Below are 24,156 nucleotides of genomic sequence, written 5' to 3'. Positions count from 1 at the left end.
GGGGTGGAAACGTAAAGTGAACAATGTTGTGTTTGTGGGTTGGGCCTCGTTTCAAAAATCATGCGGGTGGAAATCTAAAACGAACAATGTTGTGCTCGTGGGTTGAGCATGTATTTGAGGTGGGGAGAATGATGTATGGTCATTTCTTCACCTCATATCGTTTGGACGGATCCTCATGAAGCCCTTTCTATGACTAGACTTATTTTTAATTAGCATGACGTATTTTAAAGTCATGCAGGTGGAAAATCAAAGAGAACAATATTGTGTTAGTGGGTTGGGCATGCATCATATTGTCATTTTGTTACTTGATACTATGATCGTACATAAATATTTATAGATTGGGTCCTTTGCATCTCAATTGTAGCTATTGATCATAATGTTTATTTGTTTCAAGTTAATTTCACATCGATGTAGAGCTTTGTGATCGGGAGATATTGGATTTTGAAGCTTCTTCATTATTGCTCTGTAATCGGCAAATTAGACAAAACACAACAACTGTCCGGTGGACACTGACTGGAAAGACTGAAAACAAAATGATGAGTGCAATATTTTACGGTGACTGGAAAGACTGAAAACAAACTGATGAGTCCATAGATGGCCCCTTCATTTTAAGTTAATAAGGACAGACGACTTACTTGCCACAAATGTTTTTGCCAAAATGGATTGAAAGACGTGAACCAAGTTTTCTCTGGGAGGCAAATTTTCCTTGACAACACTGCAGCTCAGAAACTCGTCCTTCCAATTGCTTAGAGAGGGGAATTTGTCTCCAGTAAGCAATTGAACTCCTGAACATTGTTCCCAAATTCCAAGCCAAAATGCTATGAAATTAGCAGCAATGTCTGCCAATCCAATCTTATCTCCTCCGAAGAACCTTGTACCTTTCCCCTTCAGCTCATTTTCCAGTACTTCCAGGCATCCAAATGCCTCCTCAACGGCCTTCTCTCGCCCTTCCTCCTCCGCCCAGCCAGCTTTCCACAGCGCAGGGTTGCACTGAACGTAGCAATAAGAAGAAGAACCATGAAAGTTTAATAATAAGGAACAAATGGGTCGTCTAAGTACAAATATAGTAATAGTAATCGTAAATAATAAATATCCCAGCAATTGAGATTTCAATTATCCCAACTTCTAGCTGTTGAGTTCGACGCACAATATTCAAGCACATAAAATCATGTACGTACAACTCAATAATTGGGATAAGATATATGCTGTTGGGATCTCTTAAGTTCTTGACTGTATAGTAATTACCTTGTCGTCTATGTACTTGGCCCAGAATCGAGCCATGGCTCGCTCATATGGGTCCTCCGGCAGGATGGGATTGGCTTTCCAAGTCTCCTCAATGTATTCGATTATTACAAGAGACTCAACGGTTGGTTTTCCATTGTGAATGAGCACTGGAACTTTCTTGTGTACAGGGTTGGATTTGAGAAGCAATGGACTTTTCTTGACATAGACATCTTCTTCTACGTACTCATAAGGCACACCTTTCAGCTTTAGTGCTAGTTCTACTCTGCGACTATATGGGCTTCCCCATTGCCCAAGAACCTTCACTTCTTGATCAGCCATTTTAGTGGTAGTCTCTTGTGGAGTGTTGAATGCAAACCAAGATAGTTATATAGAGGGAAGAAGATGAAGCTCACTTAACAACTAAGTTCATGATTCCTCTAATTACTTAATTATACTTTTCATTGTGATGTTGATAATTAAAGTACTTGTCAATCATATCATATTGTTTTTTGTGCTGAAAAAGTCAATGCTTATCTATATAAAAGTAGGATACACTTGAGTTGTTTTTCCTTCCCAAACTTTCAAGATATTTTTTAGATATTTTTTATTTAGTATTTGTTGATAAAGAGACAATGATAAATTCATAATGTTGGAACTTCTGCCTCTGATAGGATTAAACGGTTTGTTGTTTCCTTAGTTTAAAGTTTGAGTCCTAATTCCTGTGACCCTGACTTCCAACTCCTTTAAGATTGAGATTTTCATTGTCCTTTCTTCTGTGTGGTTCTTGGCATTTGATCAATTGGTTCTTTTTAAAATTTACGTTTTTTTTTTTTGAGGAGCTTGGATTTGTGTCTGATTGCTTATCTAGTGTTAAAATTTGGTATTTTTGAGGAAGGATAAGGTGAATCACCCTAAAAGTTTTTAATTGGATCGATCAATCTGATTATTTTTCTTGGAAGGATTTAAATAAGCAATCTGTATTAAATGACACTAGAATATGTTAGAACTTCTATGTTGATTTAAATACCTTTAAATCATGCAGAAATTACGATTATTTTTTTAATGTGAATTATATAGTTTGTTCTCTGGCATATATTTTGAAATTTCAGTAAGGGTTCCTGTGGGGATGAAGGAATTAGAGGGTGTTGGATATTGTTCGGAAAGGCCGAAGCTTTGAGATCACATGTGCAATTAAAAATTGTTTGGTTCATTATTTTAGTATTTTAGATGGATCTACGCATGTTCCAAAGCCAAGACCTCTTTCATATTGTCTCAAAACGAAATAATTTAATATGAAGTTATCTCATATTCATTAGGCGAAATAGTAATGATGGCTATTGTTGGTATTGAGGGTCTGTTTTGGGAGGATGTTAACTTTGATTCATAGATTTTATGTTTGATGAATTGAGATGTAGTGCATTAAAGTACTATGGGCACGGATTTAATTTTTTACTTTCACCTTTTTTTGCAGGTTTGAATGTTGGAGTTGATCGAACACTAGAGATTGCTTGCCTTAATAAAGATGGCAAATTGACCAAATCAGTGCATGTATGTACAATTTTTTTCTTATGAACATAAGTTTTCCAGGTTGCTGAGAAACAATATGGATCCGGTCATGTAGTTCTAATTGAAGGATTTTTTTTTATTGTCTGGTGAGTTATTATACATCGATAGTGGTCTGCAGACCCATTTACCAGTTATGCAATCTATTGGGTTCATCGATAGTGGTTTGTATATTATTTTTGCTATATGTCATATATAAATTCTTTTACATCTCATATTTTTTTAATGAATGGTGATGTTTGCTTCAATTTCGACTGCCGAAAATTCTTGGAATTTTTTTTTAATATTTTTGGTATTGGTTTAGCATCCTTTGATTTGTTATTGTGGTACTTCATAATTGAATAAATTATTTAAATGTAAAATTTTAATCATTGCCCTTCTATGTGCGTTCCTTTCAAAGACTTTGATTTCACAAGCTCACTAAAAAAGACAGCCAAAGCCAAGGAAGGATATGAAGGGGAGTTGTCAAAGAGGAGCCATCAAGGACAAAAATATTGCTTAAGTTATTTTTTTAAAATATATTTAAACAAGTAAGAACGATTTTGGTTGCACCAATAGATTTTCTTAACTTATTAATAAACTCTTTGGAATGCTCCACTAGGCTCTATGATACGAATTTGATTTGATCTCTTAGTCAAAACATGATATTATATCAATATGATCAATGTTAATTATATAATCCTATTGAAAAAATCCCCGATACGAACTACAAAATTAATTAATTTAAACCGAACAATTAATTTAATGTTGTGTGAAGCGTTGACAAATACTTAGAATTACATCTTTTGGTCTTCCAAACTATGAATTCAAATTGAAGATTGGTGTTTCAGGCATGCTGCTTAGAATTATTGATCAGAATTTAGTTTATGCAATAAAACCATATTGATAATAACACAATTGGAAAAATACATTATAGAAGGTAAGGTTATTTAAGAGAGTAAGGTGGGTTACAAGGTATTTATTACTTGAATGATCAGACATCAATCAGATTCTCAATTATTATTTAGATTTCAACGAAGACAATATATATTAACTATTTGTTTTCAATGAAAATAATCAAAAGTAAAGGACAATTACTTTCTCATATGAGTTTGTATTTGTCAAGTTTAATTTTCAATCATGGTCATGTTGCAGTCTCTAGGGTAAAAAGTATGAATGAGCTGAAGATATTGATTGTTAATGATGAATAACAAATACGTAATACTACAAGTAATTTGATATTCAAAAAGGTGTTTCAGAATAAATATAGAATGTCACACTCTTGTCAATTTTTTATTATCATCAACTTCAATTTCTTATCTTACTAGAAATTTAAAGTTAATGTCAGTAGTGTCTCTACAAAAATTTTGTTGAATATATGTATTTTTATGATTATATATAAGTTACTCAATTATCTTTATTATATTTGTTGAATTTAGTAAGAATATGATAATATATTAAAAAAAGGTAAATCACGATCATCTTTCTCCTCCTCGCTTTTTTTTTTTGCATTGGTTTTATCAATATCAATAAATTCTTTTTTTGCTCTACTTGCAAGTTTTTGTACAAGGGTTTATCAAATTTTAACTTGACATTGTACTAGGGGTTCTTAACAAAAGGTTAGGAAATACACATTCTATAAGCTCGAGTTTATTTTATTTGCTACATATCTATCTGATTGTACTACATATGACAAAGCCAGAAAATTGATATGTTTATTGATTTAGATTCATGTGTTATACTCTTTAAAAAAGTTAAATTATATGATATTTTGCATGAAACAAAATAAGCTTAACTGCATGGAGTATTATGTTGATTCAAACATGTTTGTCTTCTCATGCAAAATTTTTTTTCCCTTTTAAGTCTTTGTTAAGATTATTTACTTTTAGTTACAGGGAATATTATTTTACTATAAACTTGAACGTAGCATTCTAAAAATATATTATTTGAACTTCATTTATCCAATTTATGTCTCTTCCTTCCCAACACCTATCCCGTAAAAGTTTATACATTTATTTACATTTGCAAATATATATATATATATATTAATAACTCTATTTGTGTATGTTTTTGTTTCTTTTCCTTAAAATTTTTATGTTAGGTGTTCAAGAAAACTATATAATATATACCCATAATCCAATCTTTATTAGCAATATCTTTGTAAATCAATATTCTATAGCAAAGATAATTATGCATATATTTTTCTAAAACCTACTTTGTATTGATTTTTCCATGAGCACATGTAAAAAAATAATTATTATTCGTGCACTGCACGAGTCTAAATACTAGTTGTTTAACATATTCCTTAATTACTATATATAGTCAGCGAAGTGGTTGGTTTTTTAAATTTTAGGACGAGGTTTTTCTTTTTCAAATGAAAATATGGCCTGTCCTTGGACTTCCTTAATTCATTAGCCACACACAGGCCTACCAATGGGCCATGGGAAACCATGGGCCGAGCGGATATGGGCCATTCATTACTGTGAATAAGCCAGGCCCAACCTAGGTCACTAAAAAGAGAATAAACAAGTATGGGACACGCCCAAATGCATGAATGGGTCGGCCCAACCTTGGTATTCAATAAGTTTAAACCAAAATTTTGAATTTGAACGCGACTCATTCAATGCTGTCATGCAGGTTGGCTTCTTGATATTTGCACTTCTCTCCCCGAAAACAACGACAATAGTCAACAAGCCTAACGGTGGTGGGTTGGCTATAGACGCTCTGGCACTCAAGTCGGTCTCTTGGACTCAAGAGAAAAATAATCACAAAGTAGTGTTGTAAGAATACCGCATCGAAAGATGTAAGGGTTAAGTCCACCCCCCTTAATACTAAATAGACATTTTATCTAGTTAAGTGAGTTGAGCCTTAACTCACTTCCTAACTAGGAAGAAACAAAATGGTGAGGGTTCGATGTATCCTCGAGGGAACGGATAATATAGTTGGTTGTATGGGAGTGTTGGATTTACAATTAGTGCTTACAAAATTACATCAACCCCCTCTCTCCCTTTTATACTGAGTCATTTGAATGTTCGTTCCTCTTAATTAATCCGACCGATTGTTGGGATAGCTTGGTTAACACCCCTTCTCTCTCTCTTTTATGGTGAGTCATTTGAATGTTTGTTCCTTTTAGTCCAACCGATCGTTGGGATAGCTTGGTTAACATGTATTATCGCTTAATGAGATTTTGACACGTGTCTGAAGTAAAATGACTTCCCACACTCAGTATTTTAAATTCGAAATGGTGTCAAGATGGGAATAAATTCACAAGGAATCCAACAAACATTTTCCAAAGCGAAAGTAAATGCTCAAAGGGATTACAAAAACACAAACAAGCTTGGAATGGAAGATTTTCCTTTCCCTCTACGGCATAACTAAATTCAAATAGACGGTCAACATCAGCCAAACAACACAAACAAACTAGCCGTTGGTAGGACCCTGGCTTACACCTAATTAACAATAACATTCTCGGTTGGTAAAACAACCTGCAATATAATCCAATGATTAATGGTGTAGGAACCAACAAGAAAGATGTGGAGACGAACATTAAAAAGCCTTGTATCGAAAGTTACAATAAGAAATTAGAGTAGCTTAGAGGACTAGTTCTCAACTACAACTCCAATATTTCAATGTCTTTTTCACTATGATTCTTTAAGTTAGTTGCAATGACATATGTTATAGTTTGATTTCTACTTTTGAATGTCTACATATATTTAATATTATCACTTGACAATAGCTTAACTGATTGTCTTTTTCAGATTAAGGTGTAAAGAATTTCGCCCGATGTCGAAGTTCGATTATAAACTAGCGCAACTATTTCCACGTGAGTTGTGCTAAATCTCGGCTTAACTAATCTGTCAGACGGATTTGCCTGTGGCTAGCCTTGTCCGAATTTCAATTTAGTATGCCTGTGGAGTTGTTATCGGTTATAAAAATGTAGATATAAATAAATATTTAATGGGTTATAAAAAATAGAGACGGATAATTGAGAACGTAAAATGGTCAAAATACCCCTTAAGCCCTGGATTATATCATACGCTTAAACCCTAAGCCACCCCTGCCGTTTACATAAACTACAAAACAAGCCCGCCGGTATTGGATTCTCGTTGCCCCCAAAGCCATTAACATACATTTCAATCATCCTTAGTAATATCGAAAATGGGCTGTCCGGGCCACCTAACTGTACAAAAACAGAAAATAAATACCCATCTAAGAAAATTTTTAAATAAAGAGTAAACAAAACACAGAGGAGCGTAGCCATAATAAAAGTTTACACATGAATCATGGGATCCAAGCCGGGCTCACATCACTGGAAGGATAATCTCTTTTTCCAGTTATTTTGACCGCTAAACCCAAGCGTATCTTAGGAGGCTAAAACACATTATGAAGTTTTAAATTGCACGACTCCCATCATAAAGTTATATATATATATTTTGTCATATACCTTGAGATTTGTTACCGCATTATCATTTTGAAGCCTTGTTTAAGCAAACCCCAAGGCTTGTTTGTTTATGGTCTGCACTTGGAGGGGGAAAAAATAAGGTATCTTTTTATGTATTAAAGGATCGTTAAGGGAGAGCCTCTTCATGTCCTTTTAATTCATGTGCTTGGGGAAGCTTTAGTAATCATCACTGGCTATCTTGTCCGTTCACATGGTCATCCAAATTACGCAGAAGTAGACATGGTGGAGCTTTCAATCAACAAAAAGAAAGAGTAGAGACCCAGCACCGCCAACAACTAAGTCTCCGACCTAACTTTGTATGTCTCTAGGGAAGTAGTATAGTTCTTATAATCCGAACCCAATTTCTTTTATTGAGTTTCTAGGTTTCGAAACTTGTCCAAAAGGCTAGCTTTTTTGATGGGTGTCGCTTGAATAGGCTTCAATTTACAGGGATGGTAAACTCTGTTTTTTGTGCATCGCCTCCTGGGTTTATTGAAGAATCGAAAGATAAAATGGAGGGTTCGGTGGTTGGGGACGGAGACATTGAAGAGAAGAACAAAGGGTCTGCTCAAAATGGAGATGAAAAAGTTCAGACTTTTGGGGATTTGATTGAAGATAAAGGTCGAGAGAGCAGTTCAAGCTCTGATTTTTTGACATCTGAAACGACAGTGCATGAGGACCAAAGCCATTGTAGCTCTCAAGAGTCGTCTTCTCCTCCTTCTATGGGTTGGCCCGTAGAGAAAGTTGAGGCTTCCGATTGTGCAAGCCAAGTTGATATGGAAAGCGAAGAGAAACCCAGTTTGGGTGACAGGAAATTAGAGAAGCAAGGGTCGTCAATCTCAGGTAATAATTTCTACCTTTTTCAATTTCAGGTAATAATTTCTACCTTTTGTGTTTTTTTCACTTGTAATAAGTTTGTGAAGATGTTTTTGGTAACATGAGTTTGGCTTTTTGGGGTTTTAGAGATTGAAATGATGAAGGAAAGGTTTTCAAAATTGCTGCTTGGAGAAGATATGTCAGGTTGCGGGAATGGGGTTTGCACAGCTTTGGCCATTTCAAATGCCATCACAAATCTTTGTGGTATTATTGATTTGGCTTCATTTTGGCATTTCATTGTCTGTATTGGGTATTCAATCTCTTTGTTTGCTTTTGTTGGATCGTTCTTTTGCTCACATTCTACCCAATTGTGTAGCTACCCTTTTTGGGCAACTATGGAGGCTAGAACCTTTGCCTCCTCAAAAGAAAGCGATGTGGCGAAGAGAGATGGAATGGCTTCTTTGCGTTAGTGATCATATTGTTGAGTTAACACCCTCTTGGCAGACATTTCCAGATGGAACCAAGCTTGAGGTATTGTGTACGGTTTCAGCATTCGGAATTTACACCCGTTCTTGTATTGTTTGATCCATAAACACCGATGTGGCTGACTTGTTGCATAGAATAGTTGGCTTGAACACTTGAGGTTGATTAAATTGTCTAGTAGAGAAATTGAATTAACTAATAAGCAGAATTAATAACGTTAGCTTGCCGTTATAAACTACAGTCCACATATGGTAGACTAGTTTTGTGCAACCCGCAATGGTGAAAGTGTTGATTGGCATGCAGTTACTGTATTACACCTAATATGATAAGTGTTTAGGGGTTGGATGGATGGATGGATGGATGGTTTCTTGATCGTGTACTCATTGGATTTTTCTTAAAATTTGATGCAGGTGATGACTTGTAGACCGCGGTCAGATATTTACGTCAATCTTCCAGCTCTACGGAAATTAGATAACATGCTTCTTGTAAGATTTACTTATACCTGTTAACTTGTTAGATTGTCACATCCCCATGAAACTATTCTGAAATGGAACCTCCTTTGCAGGAGATATTGGATAGTTTCAATGACACCGAATTCTGGTATGTTGACCAAGGGATTCTGGCCCCAGAGGCTGATGGATCAACGTCTTTCCGAAGAGCACTTCAGCGACAAGAGGAGAAATGGTGGCTACCTGTGCCCCGAGTGCCGCCTGGCGGCCTTGATGAGAATTCAAGAAAACAGTTGCGGCACAAACGTGATTGCACAAGCCAAATGTTGAAAGCTGCTATGGCTATCAACAATATTACTCTCGCCGACATGGAAGTTCCTGAATCTTACTTGGAGGCTCTTCCAAAGGTATGAAACTACCAAATTATGCGGTGTAATATGAGATCACAAAAAACCTAGCTGACAAGGGTCACTGAATTCTGTTTTCAGAATGGGAAAGCCAGCTTGGGAGATATTATCTATAGATATATTTCATCCGACCAGTTTTCCCCTGAATGTCTGCTTGATTGCCTTGATTTGTCCTCTGAGCATCAAGCTATTGAGATCGCTAACAGAGCGGAGGCCTCAATCTATGTGTGGAGAAAAAGATCCAACTCAAAACCTGCCAATACTACCACCCGATCTAGTTCCAGATCATCTTGGGAATTGGTAAAGGACTTGATGATCGACGTAGACAAGAGGGAATTGCTAGCTGACAGAGCAGAAAGTCTCCTGCTTTGCTTGAAGCAGCAGTTCCCTGGTCTTCCGCAGACTGCTTTAGATATGAGCAAAATTCAGTGCAACAAGGTTTTGATTACTTCTCTACTCATCAATTTAACTCATTTTAAGACTAATGCTGTCCAAATTAATCAGACTTCTCTTGGTTATTCAGGATGTTGGAAAATCCATTTTAGAGAGCTACTCAAGAGTGTTGGAGAGCCTGGCATTCAATATCGTAGCTCGAATTGATGATCTGCTTTATGTCGACGACTTGACTAAACATTCAGACCAACTCTCGTCGTTGTCTTCAGTGGGTATGATTGCTCACAGAAGCGTTACGATTCCATATTCAGTTCCAACCCCTAGTACCCCATACAAAACGGCTTATGCCACACCAGCCTTTTCGCCAGCATCATTAGTTAGCCCTTCCAAGGGAGATAGAACTCCATTCTTGACCAGTGGTAAGATTCCACAGCGCGGTTTGGGTGTGAAGAAGGTCTTAACCGATTATCTGAGCATCGAATCGAAAGGGAAGGATTACAGTAATCTGATAGAGGGAGTAGATAAAACGACTCGAGTAGCATCACCGTCACCGTCTCAGAATGGGTTCAAGTCATTTGAATGGAGAAAAGAAGCAGTCAGTCCATCGACAGAGAACTCAGTCGTTGAAGAATGAATGTGGGCATTCATACATGTATTCCATAAGAGTTCTGTCATGTTGAAGTGTTGTAACGAGACCTCTGTAATGATATAATTAGATGTCTTATATTTTTGCCAGCATTAATGTCTCATTATTATTATTATTATTTTTATATCGTTGGAACCTCTTCAAAATGTGCACCTCCCTTCAGAAATCCCCTCCACAGGATCAGGGTAATGAAATTGTTGAATTGTGTCATTTGAGTAGTCCCAGTCAGTCCCCAGGATTCAGTTTATGGCCTCTATGGACTAGGCTCTTTGGCCTGGGTGGGCCAACTATTTTTATTCATTCCCCTACAAGACATAATGGCCCATCCTAATAATGAAAGAAGGCCCAATGTTGGCCCAAGCCCCAATCGTGACCAAACTAATAAAGAACGCCTGGCCCATTCCAACTCGATTGACCCCGTTTCTCCTTAAACCCCTGTACATTTGCCAAGCGTGTTTACACCTGCCAAAAACAGTCAAACGCACTGTTTTTGGCTTGAACGCAAAAGGATAGAATTGTTTGCATTTGGAGAGAACAAAAAATGGTGGCTCCAATGAAGATATTCTGCATTTTGGGATTTCTTGTGGTTGTCAGCATTGAAGCGATGGAAAGGGTTGATAAGGTAGGGGAATATTGTGAAAAATCAATTCCAGACAATGAGGCCCAATCGTTTCTCTAACATAAAAACTGCTGGTTTTTGCCGCTTACACACTTCCATGCAGAAGTAGATACCATGTCTGGCGCTTGAAATACTCAAGTGTCGAAGCTTGAATGTATCCATCCTAAATATGCTGCAGTGTGGCTATAGAATGTTTGTCTGCAACTAAAGATCTTTTGACGACCAGAACTCAACAGAACCTTAGAAAAGCATTCCCTAACATTCATGGACAAAGACTGTTCGAGTGATTGCATAATCTGCAGTAAGGAATAACCTAGACTCGGAACATGAGATCGGTCGACAACAACATAAGACAGTTGAAGGACAAACAACTTGGGACGGATTGCAACATAATTTGCTCTCAGCTGGTCCACAAATATTGGACAGGATTTTGACAGTTGATAACCTGTCGACCAAAGATGGAATATATTGGTAGGTAGAGCTTTCAGGGATCTTATAGACAAACATAATTTGACCGCTAGAAGGGTATCATAATGTTGAACCACTAAACATTACAATCTAAGAAGAAAAACATGCATGGAATTCACAAAAATGTCACAACCTTACCACCTTTCTATGTGGTTCTGTCTTTAGAAGTTGGAGCCAACCAAACCCTAAATGAACCGATGATTTCTCGGACAAAGCACAGAGTGCTTAATATTTAACCATGTATCGGATCACGAGCACAAGGAATCAGTTGTAGGTAATAAAGATATTTCCAAAACTGAAATCAAAATACGACTATTATAGAACAATAATTAAGATGACTTCCCAATTCAGGGTTCAACTACAACGGTGTAGTTGAATAAGTCCTTAAAAAACTACTGAGTTCATAATTCTTTAACACGAAGAAAGAGAGAAAAAACATAACTATCAGTTCATACTTCATAGAACGATGTTGCCAGGATGGAGAAAGCGACAAACACCAGCTTTCTGCCATGATCTGACTAGCTATCTTCATATAATGAAAAAGGAATCTACCTGCAAATATATAACAGAAACCGACTCAGTTAAATGAATTTGGGAAAGACAGAGAATAAGTGGGAGAAAGGTCGAAACAAGGGCAAATTATCTCCAATTTAAAACCATAAACAAACAACTAACAGAAGACAATTCCATGAGAAGGTATCTGGCTGGCCAGAGAATTATAATAATGAATGATCGATCTCAAGATATCGGACATGAAATAATAAACACCCATTATGAGGGGTAATAAAAACAGAATTTCTCAAATCTGCTAAAAACAGAATTCTGAATCTGCCGAAAGCAAAACTGAAGCTTGACACCTCAAAATGCCAATACTCTAGGGATTCAAAAGGCTTCAAGCCTTCAACAAAAACACAATACAATGTCTTTAGCATTTGCAACTAACTAAAACATGCCTCAAATAAAACTGTCTGTGAAATAACTATCCCTAATTTAAAGCTAGGCCGATAAACAGGAAGCTTGTTATAGTATTAGAACGCTGAAAAACTCTGTGATTAAAGCACATAGGTAAAGAAAAGGAAAAAAGGAATACTACCTAGGTATGTATATCCATGGTGAGTGAGCCATCAATAATAAAGAGACCCTGTCAAAGAGAAAATTTACGATAACATGCATCAACGTTAATGCAAGACAAACCATTTCATGATTCCAGTCATACAACCCTATGACAGCCACAACAAAATACCTTGCCACCAGTTTCCTCTTGAAGCAATACCTGAATCATCTTCACTCCCATCTTTCTTGTACTGATGGAAAAGACAAGATGCTAGTGAATTTCTAAAAAGAACATTCGTCAAACAATTATTCGAACAATTTAAGTTCAGCGCATATCGCTCTTCCCTTTCCTGGCATGGCAGGATGCGATATGAAATTAAATGCATCTAGAGTTGGATGATATAGAAACAAATATAACTTGTGCTCACCACAGAATTCACTCCAGTGCTCTGGGTACTCTGAGGGTGATTATATACGTCCTGACCACCGTAAAAGATTGATGAACTGAGAGGACTTGGTTGTACTCGTTGGTCATGATACATGTAACTCATGTCCCGATTTGGCATGCTCTTGACTTCGCCTTCACTGTTCTCCAGAGCATCAACTTGATATGGTAGGATTAAGTCAGTATATATAGACCACAAAAAGTAAGAGAGTGAACGCAGATAAGAGAGTGAACGCAGATAGTGAAAAGAGTCAACAAACAAATCAGTTAAACACAGAACCAATGTGTACTATTGCCAATGAATTCGAAAAAGAAAAGAATGTCTTTACGACAGCACACAAAAACATATAAGACTCAGCTGTATAAAAAATTTAAAAGGGTTATATACATATATAAATAAAGAATTAATTGAAGTGTAGATTCAAATCTTGGCACTAAATTATATAATTCAGATAATTTATTCATGGTCGAACAGAATATGAATATCATAGCCCATAAACAAATCTTCCAAGCAAGATCAACTACACAAACCTGGACGTCCGGGATTGGTGTTCCAGGCACCATTAGCATACTCCTGCCTTCTCAACTCGGTGCGCAATGATTCCCTCCCTAACACCTAATACAACACCAAATACAAGCTCAAGTGAACAATATCATCAAAGAACATGAAAATGATACAAGCTAAGAACACTTATGAGGGGCCAACAGCATATTATGTAGCGCTAACAGGAAAAATAATTTCAAAAGGAACAAAACATGTTGTCAACGTTTGTTTTTTAAGTACCATAGATTTATTTTATATGAATAAGCATATATTTTATCACTTTACAATATATTATTCAAAAATAAGTGAATCTTACGATTCACGATTCAAAATTTTTGTCAATCGATTCATACGATTTGACAACCTTGCATACGATCATTAAAGTGTTTTAATTCTCATCAGTGGCTTGTATTCATTCATGTGATTCGATTCCCTTCTTCAGCAGTCTTAAGTAGTTTCAATTAAGGAAAAACCGTTCAGTTGTGAAACATATATGATACAGTAAATCTTCATGGAATAAACTTTTATGAAAAGAATCCACCTTTAGCTTCTCAATCAAACAAACAAAAGCGATTAAGAACCCATATTGCTTAATGAGTTCTCATTCACTCCATCAAATCACACACTCCGGCACAAGATCATAACCACAATGCAATGAAATGACCAAAACCCATTACCTAAAATTGAATAAAACAGAATCTAAAGCATTCAAAAAACCAAAAAGCACATATCTTTAATCGGAGACGTGACAGAATTGAACAGAAAAACAAACAATACCTTTGAGGTTGGCGCAAATATGGAACCAAACAGCCCTGGAGAAGACGGTGAAGGGTACTTTTCTCGAGACCCAAACATCTCAGAAGTTGACGAGGACGATGAGGAAGATTTGCTCGCTGGCTTCCTGCCTTCCATTTTCTCTCTGAAATCTCTGTAAACCCTATGAAATCACTCTCTATCACTCCCTATATACAGGTTTTAACACACACACACACATATATTTAATCACCGTCAAATAAAAACAAAACGGTGTAGAGATTTATAGAGAGAGAAAACAGACTACAGAACAGAAAAAGAGCAAGAAAGACACAGAAGGACACGTGAAGATCGCGTTTGGTAAAGAGAAATGAAACCGTCTCTTACCAAATTTATTATAAACCCAAAAGAAAGAAAAAAAAAAAAAAAAAAAGGAGGAGGAGTTAACATTCACTCTGTTTCATTTCTCCCTCTCTAATAGTTTTCTTGCCTTCTCTCTCACCTGGCAAGACAAGGAACAGATGTGTGCCACGTGGAGAAATCGAAGGGATTATGTGGGACCCAGATTAAGAAATCACTGTTTCAACTGTTTTTCTTTGACTTTTCCTTAAAACAGACAACATAAAATTACAAGAAAAAAACTGAAAACCTGACCACCTTATCTTCTTCTATCTTGTCGGTCGGGTCAGACATTGCATGAGACTCGTCGTCTCTCCAACTAAAGTAAATTCGCTGTTTTGGATAAGAGAGTTTCTTTGCTTTGAACAGTTTGAGAGGTGGGTCATATTATTGTGTCATAAAATTTCTACGCATACCATTCTATCAAATTATTTTTGCACGGTTAGATGCGAATTTTAAGAGTGTTGAATTGCAGAGTTCATTCATCCATAGTTTCATGCAAGATTGACACATTTTCCAAGAAATTTGAAAAGCCAAACATGATCATAAGTCAAGAAATTGAACCCTTTTTTGTGGTAATTGTTGGGTGAATTGAATGTGAAATGTGCTTAATTTAGATGATTTTATATATTGGTAAATGGTAATTTTCATTAAATCAGTCAACAAAGTTACATGCATGGAAACATATAGCAGTAGGCAATATCATTTTAAATTTAGTAAGTTATTTAATTAATTAGATATCAATATACACCCAAATCCTTACATATATACATACACAATGAATGCGTTTATGAGAGACAGAAAATCTCCAGTAATCTCAATCTACAAGCAAACACCTACCAAACATAGTATTCCTAATGATAAATCCTTCCTTTTTCTACTTTGTTTCGTAGTCGCCAAGAGTCAACACAAGAATATATATTTAGTTTCCATTGGAGGAATTACTTTACTTGATATAATAGAACTCTGCGAATGTGTGGCTACCGCATGATAACAAGGCTGCATCATGCATGTTCTATTTGGACCACTCAGAGGTTGCAGAAATCTTGTGCACCCTCAACATGTTGGTTCGAACTCTCGATCTCGGACACTATACTCCTAAGTTCGGAGAGATCATCAACTAAACTATCGCCACATGAATAATCACATTCTTCATGTGCAAATGGAGGTCTGCTAAGGAGGACAATCACAAAACGGCAAGCCAAAGAAAAAAAGAAAAGAAAAGAAAACCCAAAAGAAACGTACACGTTAGGAGCATGCCTACTTTTTGTGCAAATGCCAACAATTTTGAGTCCGAGAATTGCATGTGCTTCCCTATACTTTTTTTTGTTCCCTTTCCTTTTATTTGGCTTTCTCTTTGTGGATATTTGTGTTTTCAGTTCACAATTTTGGGTTCTGTTTTTTACCATCTTTCTTTTGAGTGGTGTAAAGTAGGATTGACGATGGTGTTATGGTACGGTGAGGTTCATGATCCGAATGAATGTCATGGCCAGGAAAAAAGTTGTTTTGCTTTTGAATAAAGAAAAATAAATTTTACACATAAAAAAGATGTCTTCATCACCATAAATTTCTCTCTCAAAAAATGCTTCGTTGGAAGGCCTGAAGTGAAGATGGGCCCTTATATAAGCCCCGGTGAGAATGACGGATTGTTTTGAGGTCCAGTCCATGCTTGAGGGCCCATAAAAGAGTATAGGAGTTGGGACATGAAAAAAGGCTGGCCTTGAGTAGGTTTAGACGAGCTAGGAGTCGTTAGTTTCATATTTGGGCCGAAGTAATTTTGATTGAAGCCCAAAAGACTGATGATCCAATTGAATCATCCCCCCACATTTCTATTTCTTTATGGAGGGAGGAAAACGTTTCTAACCTCAATTTTTGCTATTTTAAGAAAGCGACATCTCACCCACCTAAGTTATATAATTAACAAATTGCCTTGGTTTTATAATGTGTAGTTTATAAATTGTTCGCCCGGCGACACTGATTGTTACTTGTATCAATAATAGTATGACTAGAGAGTATAGACCGACTTTTAGCTCTAAAAACTCAAATGTATTTGTTCTCTAGAACAATCACAGAAATTACCTTGATTGATAAACTTTCTAAATTTAATAAACCTATCTGTGATGACTAATGAATTACTCAACTTTGTAGGTGGGTTAATTTTAGTTTCTTAATTATCATCATCACACACTACACCACAAGATACCCATAAAAGTCAACACAAATTTTTATCCGTTTGTACGCGTTGGAAATATAAGTCCAAACATGTCTATTTTGGTCACAAGCGTGCATGAATTAGTTCTTCATGGCATGTTGTTATTGGTTATGAGGTTCAAAAAACACGTCACTTGTGCGAGAGGGGCTAGAATTTTACTTATATACCATTTGATTGAGTTATGTCAATCCGAAGTGGGATATAGTCTTTTTAGGTAATATGTAGATTATTGGGCTTTCTAAAATTAATATTCGTACTTGGTTCATCTTGCAGCACTAATACCACACAAATCATATACAAATACGAGTAATTAAGTAGAAATCTTCAACTCTATTATGTACAAGAACAAACACAAAAACCCTAAAATACAGAGAGAGAGAAAAAAATTTAGAAGATCAACTAACTAGTGTGTGTATGTCTTCCAAGGCAGGCAATGAAGGTCAGAGCAAGAGTCGGTCCATGTACTTGAACATTCCCTTCCATTACCATCACAACACTCGCATACAATCCCCAAACTTGCAATAATCTTCGAGTATCCTATAAGTCATGAAATCGAAATTAGCCACCATGAGAGATAATTCTAACAGAGAGAGAGAGATAGAGATTTGGGATTTTCCTTACTTGGTAATTGAGGTATGAGAGGAAGTGGCCTTGCTTCTGCAAATCTTGCTGGTTTTTGGGAAATCGATGTGGATGATGCTATGAATAGGACCAAAACAAGGAGCAGAGAAGAAGATTTGAAGACACCCATGTTGTTTCTAGCCTCAAACAACAAAATCTATGTATATATACATCAACAGAAAGGTCAAAGCTTATACCTTGATTCTGAAATGGCTTCTGCCTAAATGTTCCTTAATATATATATATATATATATATATATATATATATGTATATATATGACTAATTGAGAAGTGAAAAGACAGGTTAATTAAATGGAAATTAGTCACAATTAATTAAGCCTGCATATGTTAATCTAGAAGGAGGGGGGGGTGGCGGTTTGTCTTTTGAAATTGGGTAGATGACAGTAGAAAAGTGGGCTTCCAGAAGGAACAAAGAGGTCGTGCCACACGTTTCCAACTTGCTTACGTTTCTATCGGGGCAACGACTAGTTTAATTTAGCAGAAGCTTCCTCTTTCATGTCTGGATGGTGAGATGTGGGACCTTTCTTCTGCTTCTACACAATAAATAACCTGACAAATTTTGTTGAGTGTGGGTTTCCAGTTCTTGTGTTTTCTTTTTGATAGATTGAAGTGGGTATGTAAATTGAAGTCTCAACAACCAAAACATATATAAAATTATAAATCACTTGCTGGTGATACTCTAATTATTTATCTCTTCGAATTTAAGTCGTAAAGAATCTTGTTAGGAGTCCGATTCTAAATTGGCATAACTATTTTCAAGTGGTTTGCACTCAATCTCAAACAAACCAATTTGTAACTTTTGTAAGTGGGTTTGTGTGTGTCTAAACTGGCTTAGGAATACCTGGTTACATCCTGCATTGCCAAGAAACTTCAACCTTGACTCATTTGCCCACTAATCATTTGCTTCCGATAGGTGGACTAGTATATGGTCTAGCTGATTATCTAATTTATAGTGTAAAGAATTGCTCAAAATCGGTAAATTCAATATTTCGATTCTAAGTTGGCTATTTCCAAAATGATTTGTGTTGCATCACACGGGTTTACATTTGCTTAGCCCAATATATATTTAGACTTAAATGGACTGTCCAAAGAACACCTCTGTTATCGATCAAAAAGAAAATGTGTAAAAATATACATGCTTGCTTCCTTGATAATAACTAGACCACATACTAGACACTAGTCCACCTATTGGAAGCAAATGATTAGAGGGAAAAGAGTCTAATGAGTCAAGGTTGAAGTTTCTTGGCAATTCTCTTAAAAAATCCTTGCAGCAAATCCATTAGCAGAGCTCGGGCATGGCACTTCGTGAAGTCGAACACTACTCCATTGCTGAACCTCTCTCAAAAATATAGACTACATCTAAACTATTCCCAGAGAAAGGCCTATACAATATAACCACCGGTTATATCCTGTATATAGAGTATTATCTGATTCCACTATTGATGGACTGACGAAGATAGGAAAACCACAACTCGCTTTGCCAGATCCAGACATTACAACCGAAGCAGTAAAACAACCATGCCACATATAACTAGCATTTCATTCACGACCGAATAAAAATTGAGGAAATAGTTACACAAATCAACACCACACAAGCAAAATGTGAGGTTGATACCTTATCGAATATCCTATAAACATTACACAGGAGGAGCGAGAAAAAAAAAAGAGTAAAAAAGAGAGGCTAGAGGAGAGTTCCCAAAAGGCTCATATAAAGTCTGATCCATCATTCAAATGCTCCAGATCGGGATGAATACCACCTGGGGGCCTCCGCGGGTTTCTGGCAATTACGAGAAGCAGAAAAACATTAAATGCAAGCTTCTACTACTGACTCAAAGAACCTAATATTGCAGCATCAACATAACGACATCGTTCCATAGTTGCAAATCAACTTCCAAAAAATTGCAAAATCGATTAAGTTTCATAACTGGGTCAATGGCTTCACAGCCCAGCACAACCACAATACACTTCAACCGCAAGTTCTTTTATCTAGATGTTTTCAGAACACAACCTAGTGTAACCCAGTGCAAGGACAGGAAGACGGGAACTAAGTATTAACCCCACTTCTTGACGTTATGGGATGGCAGTATGGCACCACCTTGGTGCCTTTTTCTATATATTTATTCTTTAGCATTAAAAAAAGAAATGACAGATGGACTTGCTCTCTCCTTAATCTTCAGGCAGGATGGGAAAAGAAAAAAAAAAGAATAATCATTATATTCCATTGACTAGTGGAAGAAACTGACGAGTGACGAGAAATACAAACCTGATAAAACGATTAGGCTCCAAACCAGGAACATCAGGTGGACCATAGGGATCAAAACGAGCACCAGGAGGAACGCCCCTGTTTTAATACATTCCACCAATTATTAAGTCCATGTTGAAACAATCGTAAACTCCATCCACACACTCATAAAGAGACAGAAAGAGAGGGAGACTCACGATCGTCCTCCAAAGAAACCAGGCCTTCCATCACTTCCGCCAAACCATCGAGGGTCATTAGGTCCTGCATTAGCATAACAATCCAATAACTCCACAAACATTGTAACGCGCTTATAAGTCAACCAATTCGAAGAGAGAGAGATTACAAACCTACAAGCATGTCCCCACCGGTTCCAAAATCACCCCTAAAGGAAAGCAAATATACAGTTAGTTGAAGTGACAATCACCACCGCAAAACAAAATTAAAAAATAAAAAACTTCAACAGTACCGTGGATATATTCCAGCACCAGGCCCCGGATAAAGATCCCTATCTCCACCAACCCTCGGAAAACGATCAGTATCACCACCTGGTGGATAAACAGGAGGGACTACAACTCTAGAAATAAAAGAAAGAAACTGGAGTGAGTGATATCAATTTATGGAAGCTTCATAAGCATTTATATCATATGTGTACCCTGCTCGTTTTAAGCCTATACCACATGGGTGAGGCAATAAACCTACTCCCCCCCCCCCAAAAAAAAAATGTTTAACTTGAGTGAACTAGGTCAGTCTAATAATATGCCATGTCAATCGCCAAAAATAAATAAACCAATAAAAAGCAAAAGCTTGACAGCAGCATTAACATCCAAGTTCTGCATTAATCTGAAATAGCAATGGCTCTAATTGGCCAAAATCTAGTTCTTTTTAAATAGAAAAGAACTTTAGTAAAGATAGCAGCGGGGTTAATTTATGTTGCAAGAGCAAGATATAGTTCATCGGTGAAATTCTGCAATGGGCTATGACGCCCAAACCAACTGAAGGAAGTCACATCCCATAAACAAATGACGGATAAATTTGGATTTAGGAAAGGCTATGCTAGGGCGTGTGGTCGATGCCTTGGGAGTACCTATTGATGGAAGAGGGTCTCTAAGCGATCACGAGCGAAGACGTGTCGAAGTGAAAGCCCCTGGGATTATTGAACGTAAATCTGTGCACGAGCCTATGCAAACAGGGTTAAAAGCGGTAGATAGCCTGGTTCCTATAGGCCGTGGTCAACGAGAACTTATAATCGGGGACAGACAAACTGGAAAAACATAGTCTGTTACTACACACACAAAAACACTTAGATGCCCCCATGCACACGCGCACATCATCATTCGCATTTCAACGCTGCGCACACATGCATGTATTGAAAATAAGTCACGAATGACAAAAACTCACAACCATATCACATCAAACACCCAGTATCTTAATCACATTATACCATGATTACAAAACCATCCACAATAAAGCACGCCCACATAGTAAATGACAGAGAGAGAGCTGCATACCCTGACGGATGGATATGACGTCCACTTGGGTCCACAAATCCAAATCCAAATCCAGGTTCATTTACATTATGCCGCGATTCTTGATCGGGTGGTTCTGACCTACAAACCACCAACCAAAACGATCCAAAACAAATTAACTAATGACTAATCTTTGTTACGAAGATACCTGAATGTTGCGGGGCTTCTAAAATGTATTAAATAGCTTCAACATCAAATCCTAACCAGTTGTTGACAAATTTTTTTGCTAACGAGGTAAAATACACTACCTGATCAATTGCATCCACTAATTTTAAGCCCCAATAAAGGTTCTCAAAAATTACCTTGTAAGATTACTTGATGAGCTGGGCTTTGGCGATGCGTCCAATTTAGACAAAATCTCTGAGTTCAGGCACTTCACCAGATTCTCCAAATTCTTATAATGCTCAGAATAGTTGGTGCCTCCATTCTCAGCAACATACTTATCAACACTACAAGGAAAAAGGGATTAAAACAGCCCAACAAAGCCAAATCACCTAATTTCAAACACAATACAGCGAAAAACCCTTACTCAATTTCGAGATGGACAGGTTCCGGTGCCCCGTCAGCTAAAGCATCAACAAGCAATTTACCGTTCATAACAAGACACTTAACGAGCACCTTCTTCGAAGACTCAGCGTTTACATACACGAAAGCATACTCATCGTCGTGTTCATTCCAGTGATCAATTCCTACCTCATCTACAGCAATAATATAAACATATAGGATCCATCAGACAAATTTGTGTGCGAAAGAGAGAAAGCGAACGTGAATAGTAGTTTACCGGTGGAGGGAGAGGACAGTGCGTCATCGGAGAACGCCGAGGGTCCAGTGGCCGTGAGCACGTAACCCGAAGCGAGGAAGGACGAATGAACTGAGAACACAATCTTGTCGTAATTGTTCCTAAACGTGGGCCTCGCAGCCCTAATCACCGCCATAACCGATTTACAGTTCGCCATTGTCCTCCGATCACGAACGAGAAAGGGTTTAGACTCTCGACTCTCCCAAAAGGTAAAGGAGATTGTTTGGCGGTTCTATGTGGTGAGCGCGCGTGTCAATTTCGTCTTGTTCGACAAGAAAAGGGACGATTGCGTAAGAATCCGACTATAAATTACGAAACGTCCTTGCCAAGCGCATTGAAGGCCCAAATGAGCTGAATGTTCAAGTCCAATTAATGGGCTGAATGTTCAAGTCCAATTAATGGGCTGAACTGAAGGCCCAAAGGGACGGCCCAAGCTATAATTTGACCCTTTCCAATCGTACTTACTCAGTAGTCTTACGAATCCTATCATTTTTTTTTGTTACTATCACAATTATCTTAAATACACACGATTTCATATAAATTATGTGTAACTCACATTTCATATGTATCATGTGCCTTTATCTCAATATTTGTAATAGTCGGTAAAAAATTATTGGAATTTTTAGCATTTTCGCTTAATGTTTGCCACACTCACCCTCTTTTTTGTTATGAATATTTAAAACAATAAAATCTAAATCTGCATCTATAGGTACATTAACTGCACTTAATCAGTTTTCTTTACAGTATTAGTAAAGAAGATGGCTTGAAATTTCCACCCCTTGTAGTTGTATATACCATACAATGATAAAAGTACTAATTCAAGAATCAGCAGTCTCTGCTTTAGGTCTTCGAGTTGCTCTAATATAGCAAAAAACTGCCACAAAAAAAGTGGTGCCAAGGCCTCCAAGGATCACACCTCCTCCTGCAATTGACTTATCGATGGAATGGTGCCTCATTCTCCTGAGCAGAGAACTGGTAAGGATGGTTTCTTCTGCTTGAGGGGCTTGTGATGGGCTAAGACTTGGTGGTTCAATGAAGGAATTCGGCACTTGAGGCTGGTGCTTGCCAAGTTTTCTAATTACTGGTGGTTCAGATGGGCTTGTAGTTGGTGGATTTACATCTGCCATGGCTAGACCCACAAAGGTACTTGCCCATATCAAGCAAAGAAGAAGACTTTGAGACATTGGTGAATATGCTTGCTTTGTGATTTGGTTTCGCAATGAAGCTAGGTCTTATATATAGAGAGGAAATCAATCAATATATGGAGATCCCATAAGCGTGCGGGCTGATGGAAATTTCGCATTGTTGGATTCCGGGGGATTGTTTAATCAAGTTTTCTTTAAGCTGTCATTATGGAGTTGTCTGTTGAACAACAAGGGAAATGAAACGTGGAATCATTAGAATATTCAGAAAAATACAACCAATCTTTGAATCAAGGGAACAAGATCTCTAGTGTGTTTATTTGTAGAGTTGTATTTCATTTAAGTTGTACAGCAACATTAATGCTCGTCCCCAAGTTTGATGGTCAAATTGGTATGAGCTGTTGCTACGCCTAGGAATACTAAGCCGTGCGGACTAGTAGAAACTGGTCCAAAACAAGCAAAATATTACTAGTGCGAAAGCACGAAATGTTACATATTATAAAGGTAGAACCGCAGAGCATCTTGATTCACACACAAAAAAAAAGTCATTCTTTAGTCTCGTCATAGTGCAAAAACTCTTCCTTTGAAGTTTGAATTGAATAGACCAATTCTCTTGTCTCTACAACGAGCAGTTGTTGAAAACAAGAATCGAATCAAGGAACAAAAGGAAACAATGGAACAAGAATAGACATTGTTTTTCATGAAGACAAGCTAACAAAATTGTCTGCTTCAGAGAGCTGTTAGTAATATCGCTTGCGTGCAAACATCTTGCCCAAATAAATGTAACATTCATAATTTTACTATACATGTTCTATTATTGCTAGTTTTATTTTATGACCCTATGTTGTATGCAATCACTACAAACAAGAGGCTGGTTCAATGACATGGGAGTTGCATATATAATGATGAGA

At 37.1% G+C, this 24,156-nt stretch overlaps 4 protein-coding genes and 1 long non-coding RNA gene across 5 annotated transcripts; 1 reads left to right on the top strand and 4 right to left on the bottom strand.

Annotated features, from left to right (window-relative positions):
- Positions 1 to 437: 437 nt before the first annotated feature.
- Positions 438 to 1,636, bottom strand: LOC120011667 (glutathione S-transferase U8-like). Its single transcript, XM_038862764.1, has 3 exons — positions 1,246 to 1,636; positions 580 to 990; positions 438 to 533 (listed from the first exon to the last, which is right to left on the bottom strand). Exons 1-2 carry the CDS (start codon positions 1,561 to 1,563, stop codon positions 604 to 606), a joined length of 705 nt encoding a protein of 234 aa, XP_038718692.1. The 5' UTR covers positions 1,564 to 1,636; the 3' UTR covers positions 438 to 533; positions 580 to 603.
- Positions 1,637 to 7,217: 5,581 nt separating this feature from the next.
- Positions 7,218 to 10,527, top strand: LOC120012160 (rop guanine nucleotide exchange factor 7-like). The gene is made up of 7 exons (XM_038863457.1): positions 7,218 to 8,050; positions 8,171 to 8,287; positions 8,400 to 8,554; positions 8,917 to 8,991; positions 9,072 to 9,362; positions 9,444 to 9,800; positions 9,886 to 10,527. Exons 1-7 carry the CDS (start codon positions 7,660 to 7,662, stop codon positions 10,387 to 10,389), a joined length of 1,890 nt encoding a protein of 629 aa, XP_038719385.1. The 5' UTR covers positions 7,218 to 7,659; the 3' UTR covers positions 10,390 to 10,527.
- A 1,236-nt stretch (positions 10,528 to 11,763) lies between these two features.
- Positions 11,764 to 14,707, bottom strand: LOC120012219. Its single transcript, XM_038863543.1, has 6 exons — positions 14,308 to 14,707; positions 13,518 to 13,602; positions 12,970 to 13,145; positions 12,732 to 12,792; positions 12,582 to 12,629; positions 11,764 to 12,040 (listed from the first exon to the last, which is right to left on the bottom strand). Exons 1-5 carry the CDS (start codon positions 14,440 to 14,442, stop codon positions 12,613 to 12,615), a joined length of 474 nt encoding a protein of 157 aa, XP_038719471.1. The 5' UTR covers positions 14,443 to 14,707; the 3' UTR covers positions 11,764 to 12,040; positions 12,582 to 12,612.
- A 2,454-nt stretch (positions 14,708 to 17,161) lies between these two features.
- On the bottom strand, positions 17,162 to 17,745 carry LOC120013507. The gene is made up of 2 exons (XR_005471415.1): positions 17,516 to 17,745; positions 17,162 to 17,431 (listed from the first exon to the last, which is right to left on the bottom strand). It is a non-coding gene; the product is annotated as an uncharacterized LOC120013507 (long non-coding RNA).
- Positions 17,746 to 19,044: 1,299 nt separating this feature from the next.
- LOC120012055 (probable proteasome inhibitor) lies at positions 19,045 to 22,377 on the bottom strand. Its single transcript, XM_038863295.1, has 9 exons — positions 22,086 to 22,377; positions 21,834 to 22,002; positions 21,607 to 21,753; positions 21,287 to 21,385; positions 20,245 to 20,352; positions 20,126 to 20,160; positions 19,976 to 20,039; positions 19,800 to 19,877; positions 19,045 to 19,313 (listed from the first exon to the last, which is right to left on the bottom strand). The coding sequence occupies exons 1-9, from the start codon at positions 22,258 to 22,260 to the stop codon at positions 19,241 to 19,243; spliced, it is 948 nt and encodes a 315-aa protein (XP_038719223.1). The 5' UTR covers positions 22,261 to 22,377; the 3' UTR covers positions 19,045 to 19,240.
- Positions 22,378 to 24,156: the final 1,779 nt, after the last annotated feature.

The sequence above is a fragment of the Tripterygium wilfordii genome, chromosome 13 (assembly GCF_013401445.1).
Source record: "Tripterygium wilfordii isolate XIE 37 chromosome 13, ASM1340144v1, whole genome shotgun sequence".
In the NCBI taxonomy this organism is placed as follows: Eukaryota; Viridiplantae; Streptophyta; class Magnoliopsida; order Celastrales; family Celastraceae; genus Tripterygium; species Tripterygium wilfordii.
This window is presented reverse-complemented; position numbering and strand designations above follow the sequence as displayed.

Excerpts from the sequence above, each read along its gene's own strand:
- LOC120011667 (XM_038862764.1), bottom strand. The coding sequence starts at position 1,563 with ATGGCTGATCAAGAAGTGAAGGTTCTTGGGCAATGGGGAAGCCCATAT. Across the intron at positions 991-1,245 it reads CCAAGTACATAGACGACAAG|TGCAACCCTGCGCTGTGGAA; the intron begins GTAATTACTATA and ends TGCTACGTTCAG.
- LOC120012160 (XM_038863457.1), top strand. The coding sequence starts at position 7,660 with ATGGTAAACTCTGTTTTTTGTGCATCGCCTCCTGGGTTTATTGAAGAA. Across the intron at positions 8,288-8,399 it reads TGCCATCACAAATCTTTGTG|CTACCCTTTTTGGGCAACTA; the intron begins GTATTATTGATT and ends CCAATTGTGTAG. Across the intron at positions 9,801-9,885 it reads GCAAAATTCAGTGCAACAAG|GATGTTGGAAAATCCATTTT; the intron begins GTTTTGATTACT and ends TTGGTTATTCAG.
- LOC120012219 (XM_038863543.1), bottom strand. The coding sequence starts at position 14,442 with ATGGAAGGCAGGAAGCCAGCGAGCAAATCTTCCTCATCGTCCTCGTCA. Across the intron at positions 13,603-14,307 it reads TATTTGCGCCAACCTCAAAG|GTGTTAGGGAGGGAATCATT; the intron begins GTATTGTTTGTT and ends GTGTTGTATTAG. Across the intron at positions 12,793-12,969 it reads GCACTGGAGTGAATTCTGTG|TACAAGAAAGATGGGAGTGA; the intron begins GTGAGCACAAGT and ends CTTTTCCATCAG.
- LOC120012055 (XM_038863295.1), bottom strand. The coding sequence starts at position 22,260 with ATGGCGAACTGTAAATCGGTTATGGCGGTGATTAGGGCTGCGAGGCCC. Across the intron at positions 22,003-22,085 it reads ACTGTCCTCTCCCTCCACCG|ATGAGGTAGGAATTGATCAC; the intron begins GTAAACTACTAT and ends TTATTGCTGTAG. Across the intron at positions 19,878-19,975 it reads GGTTTCTTTGGAGGACGATC|GGGCGTTCCTCCTGGTGCTC; the intron begins GTGAGTCTCCCT and ends GTATTAAAACAG.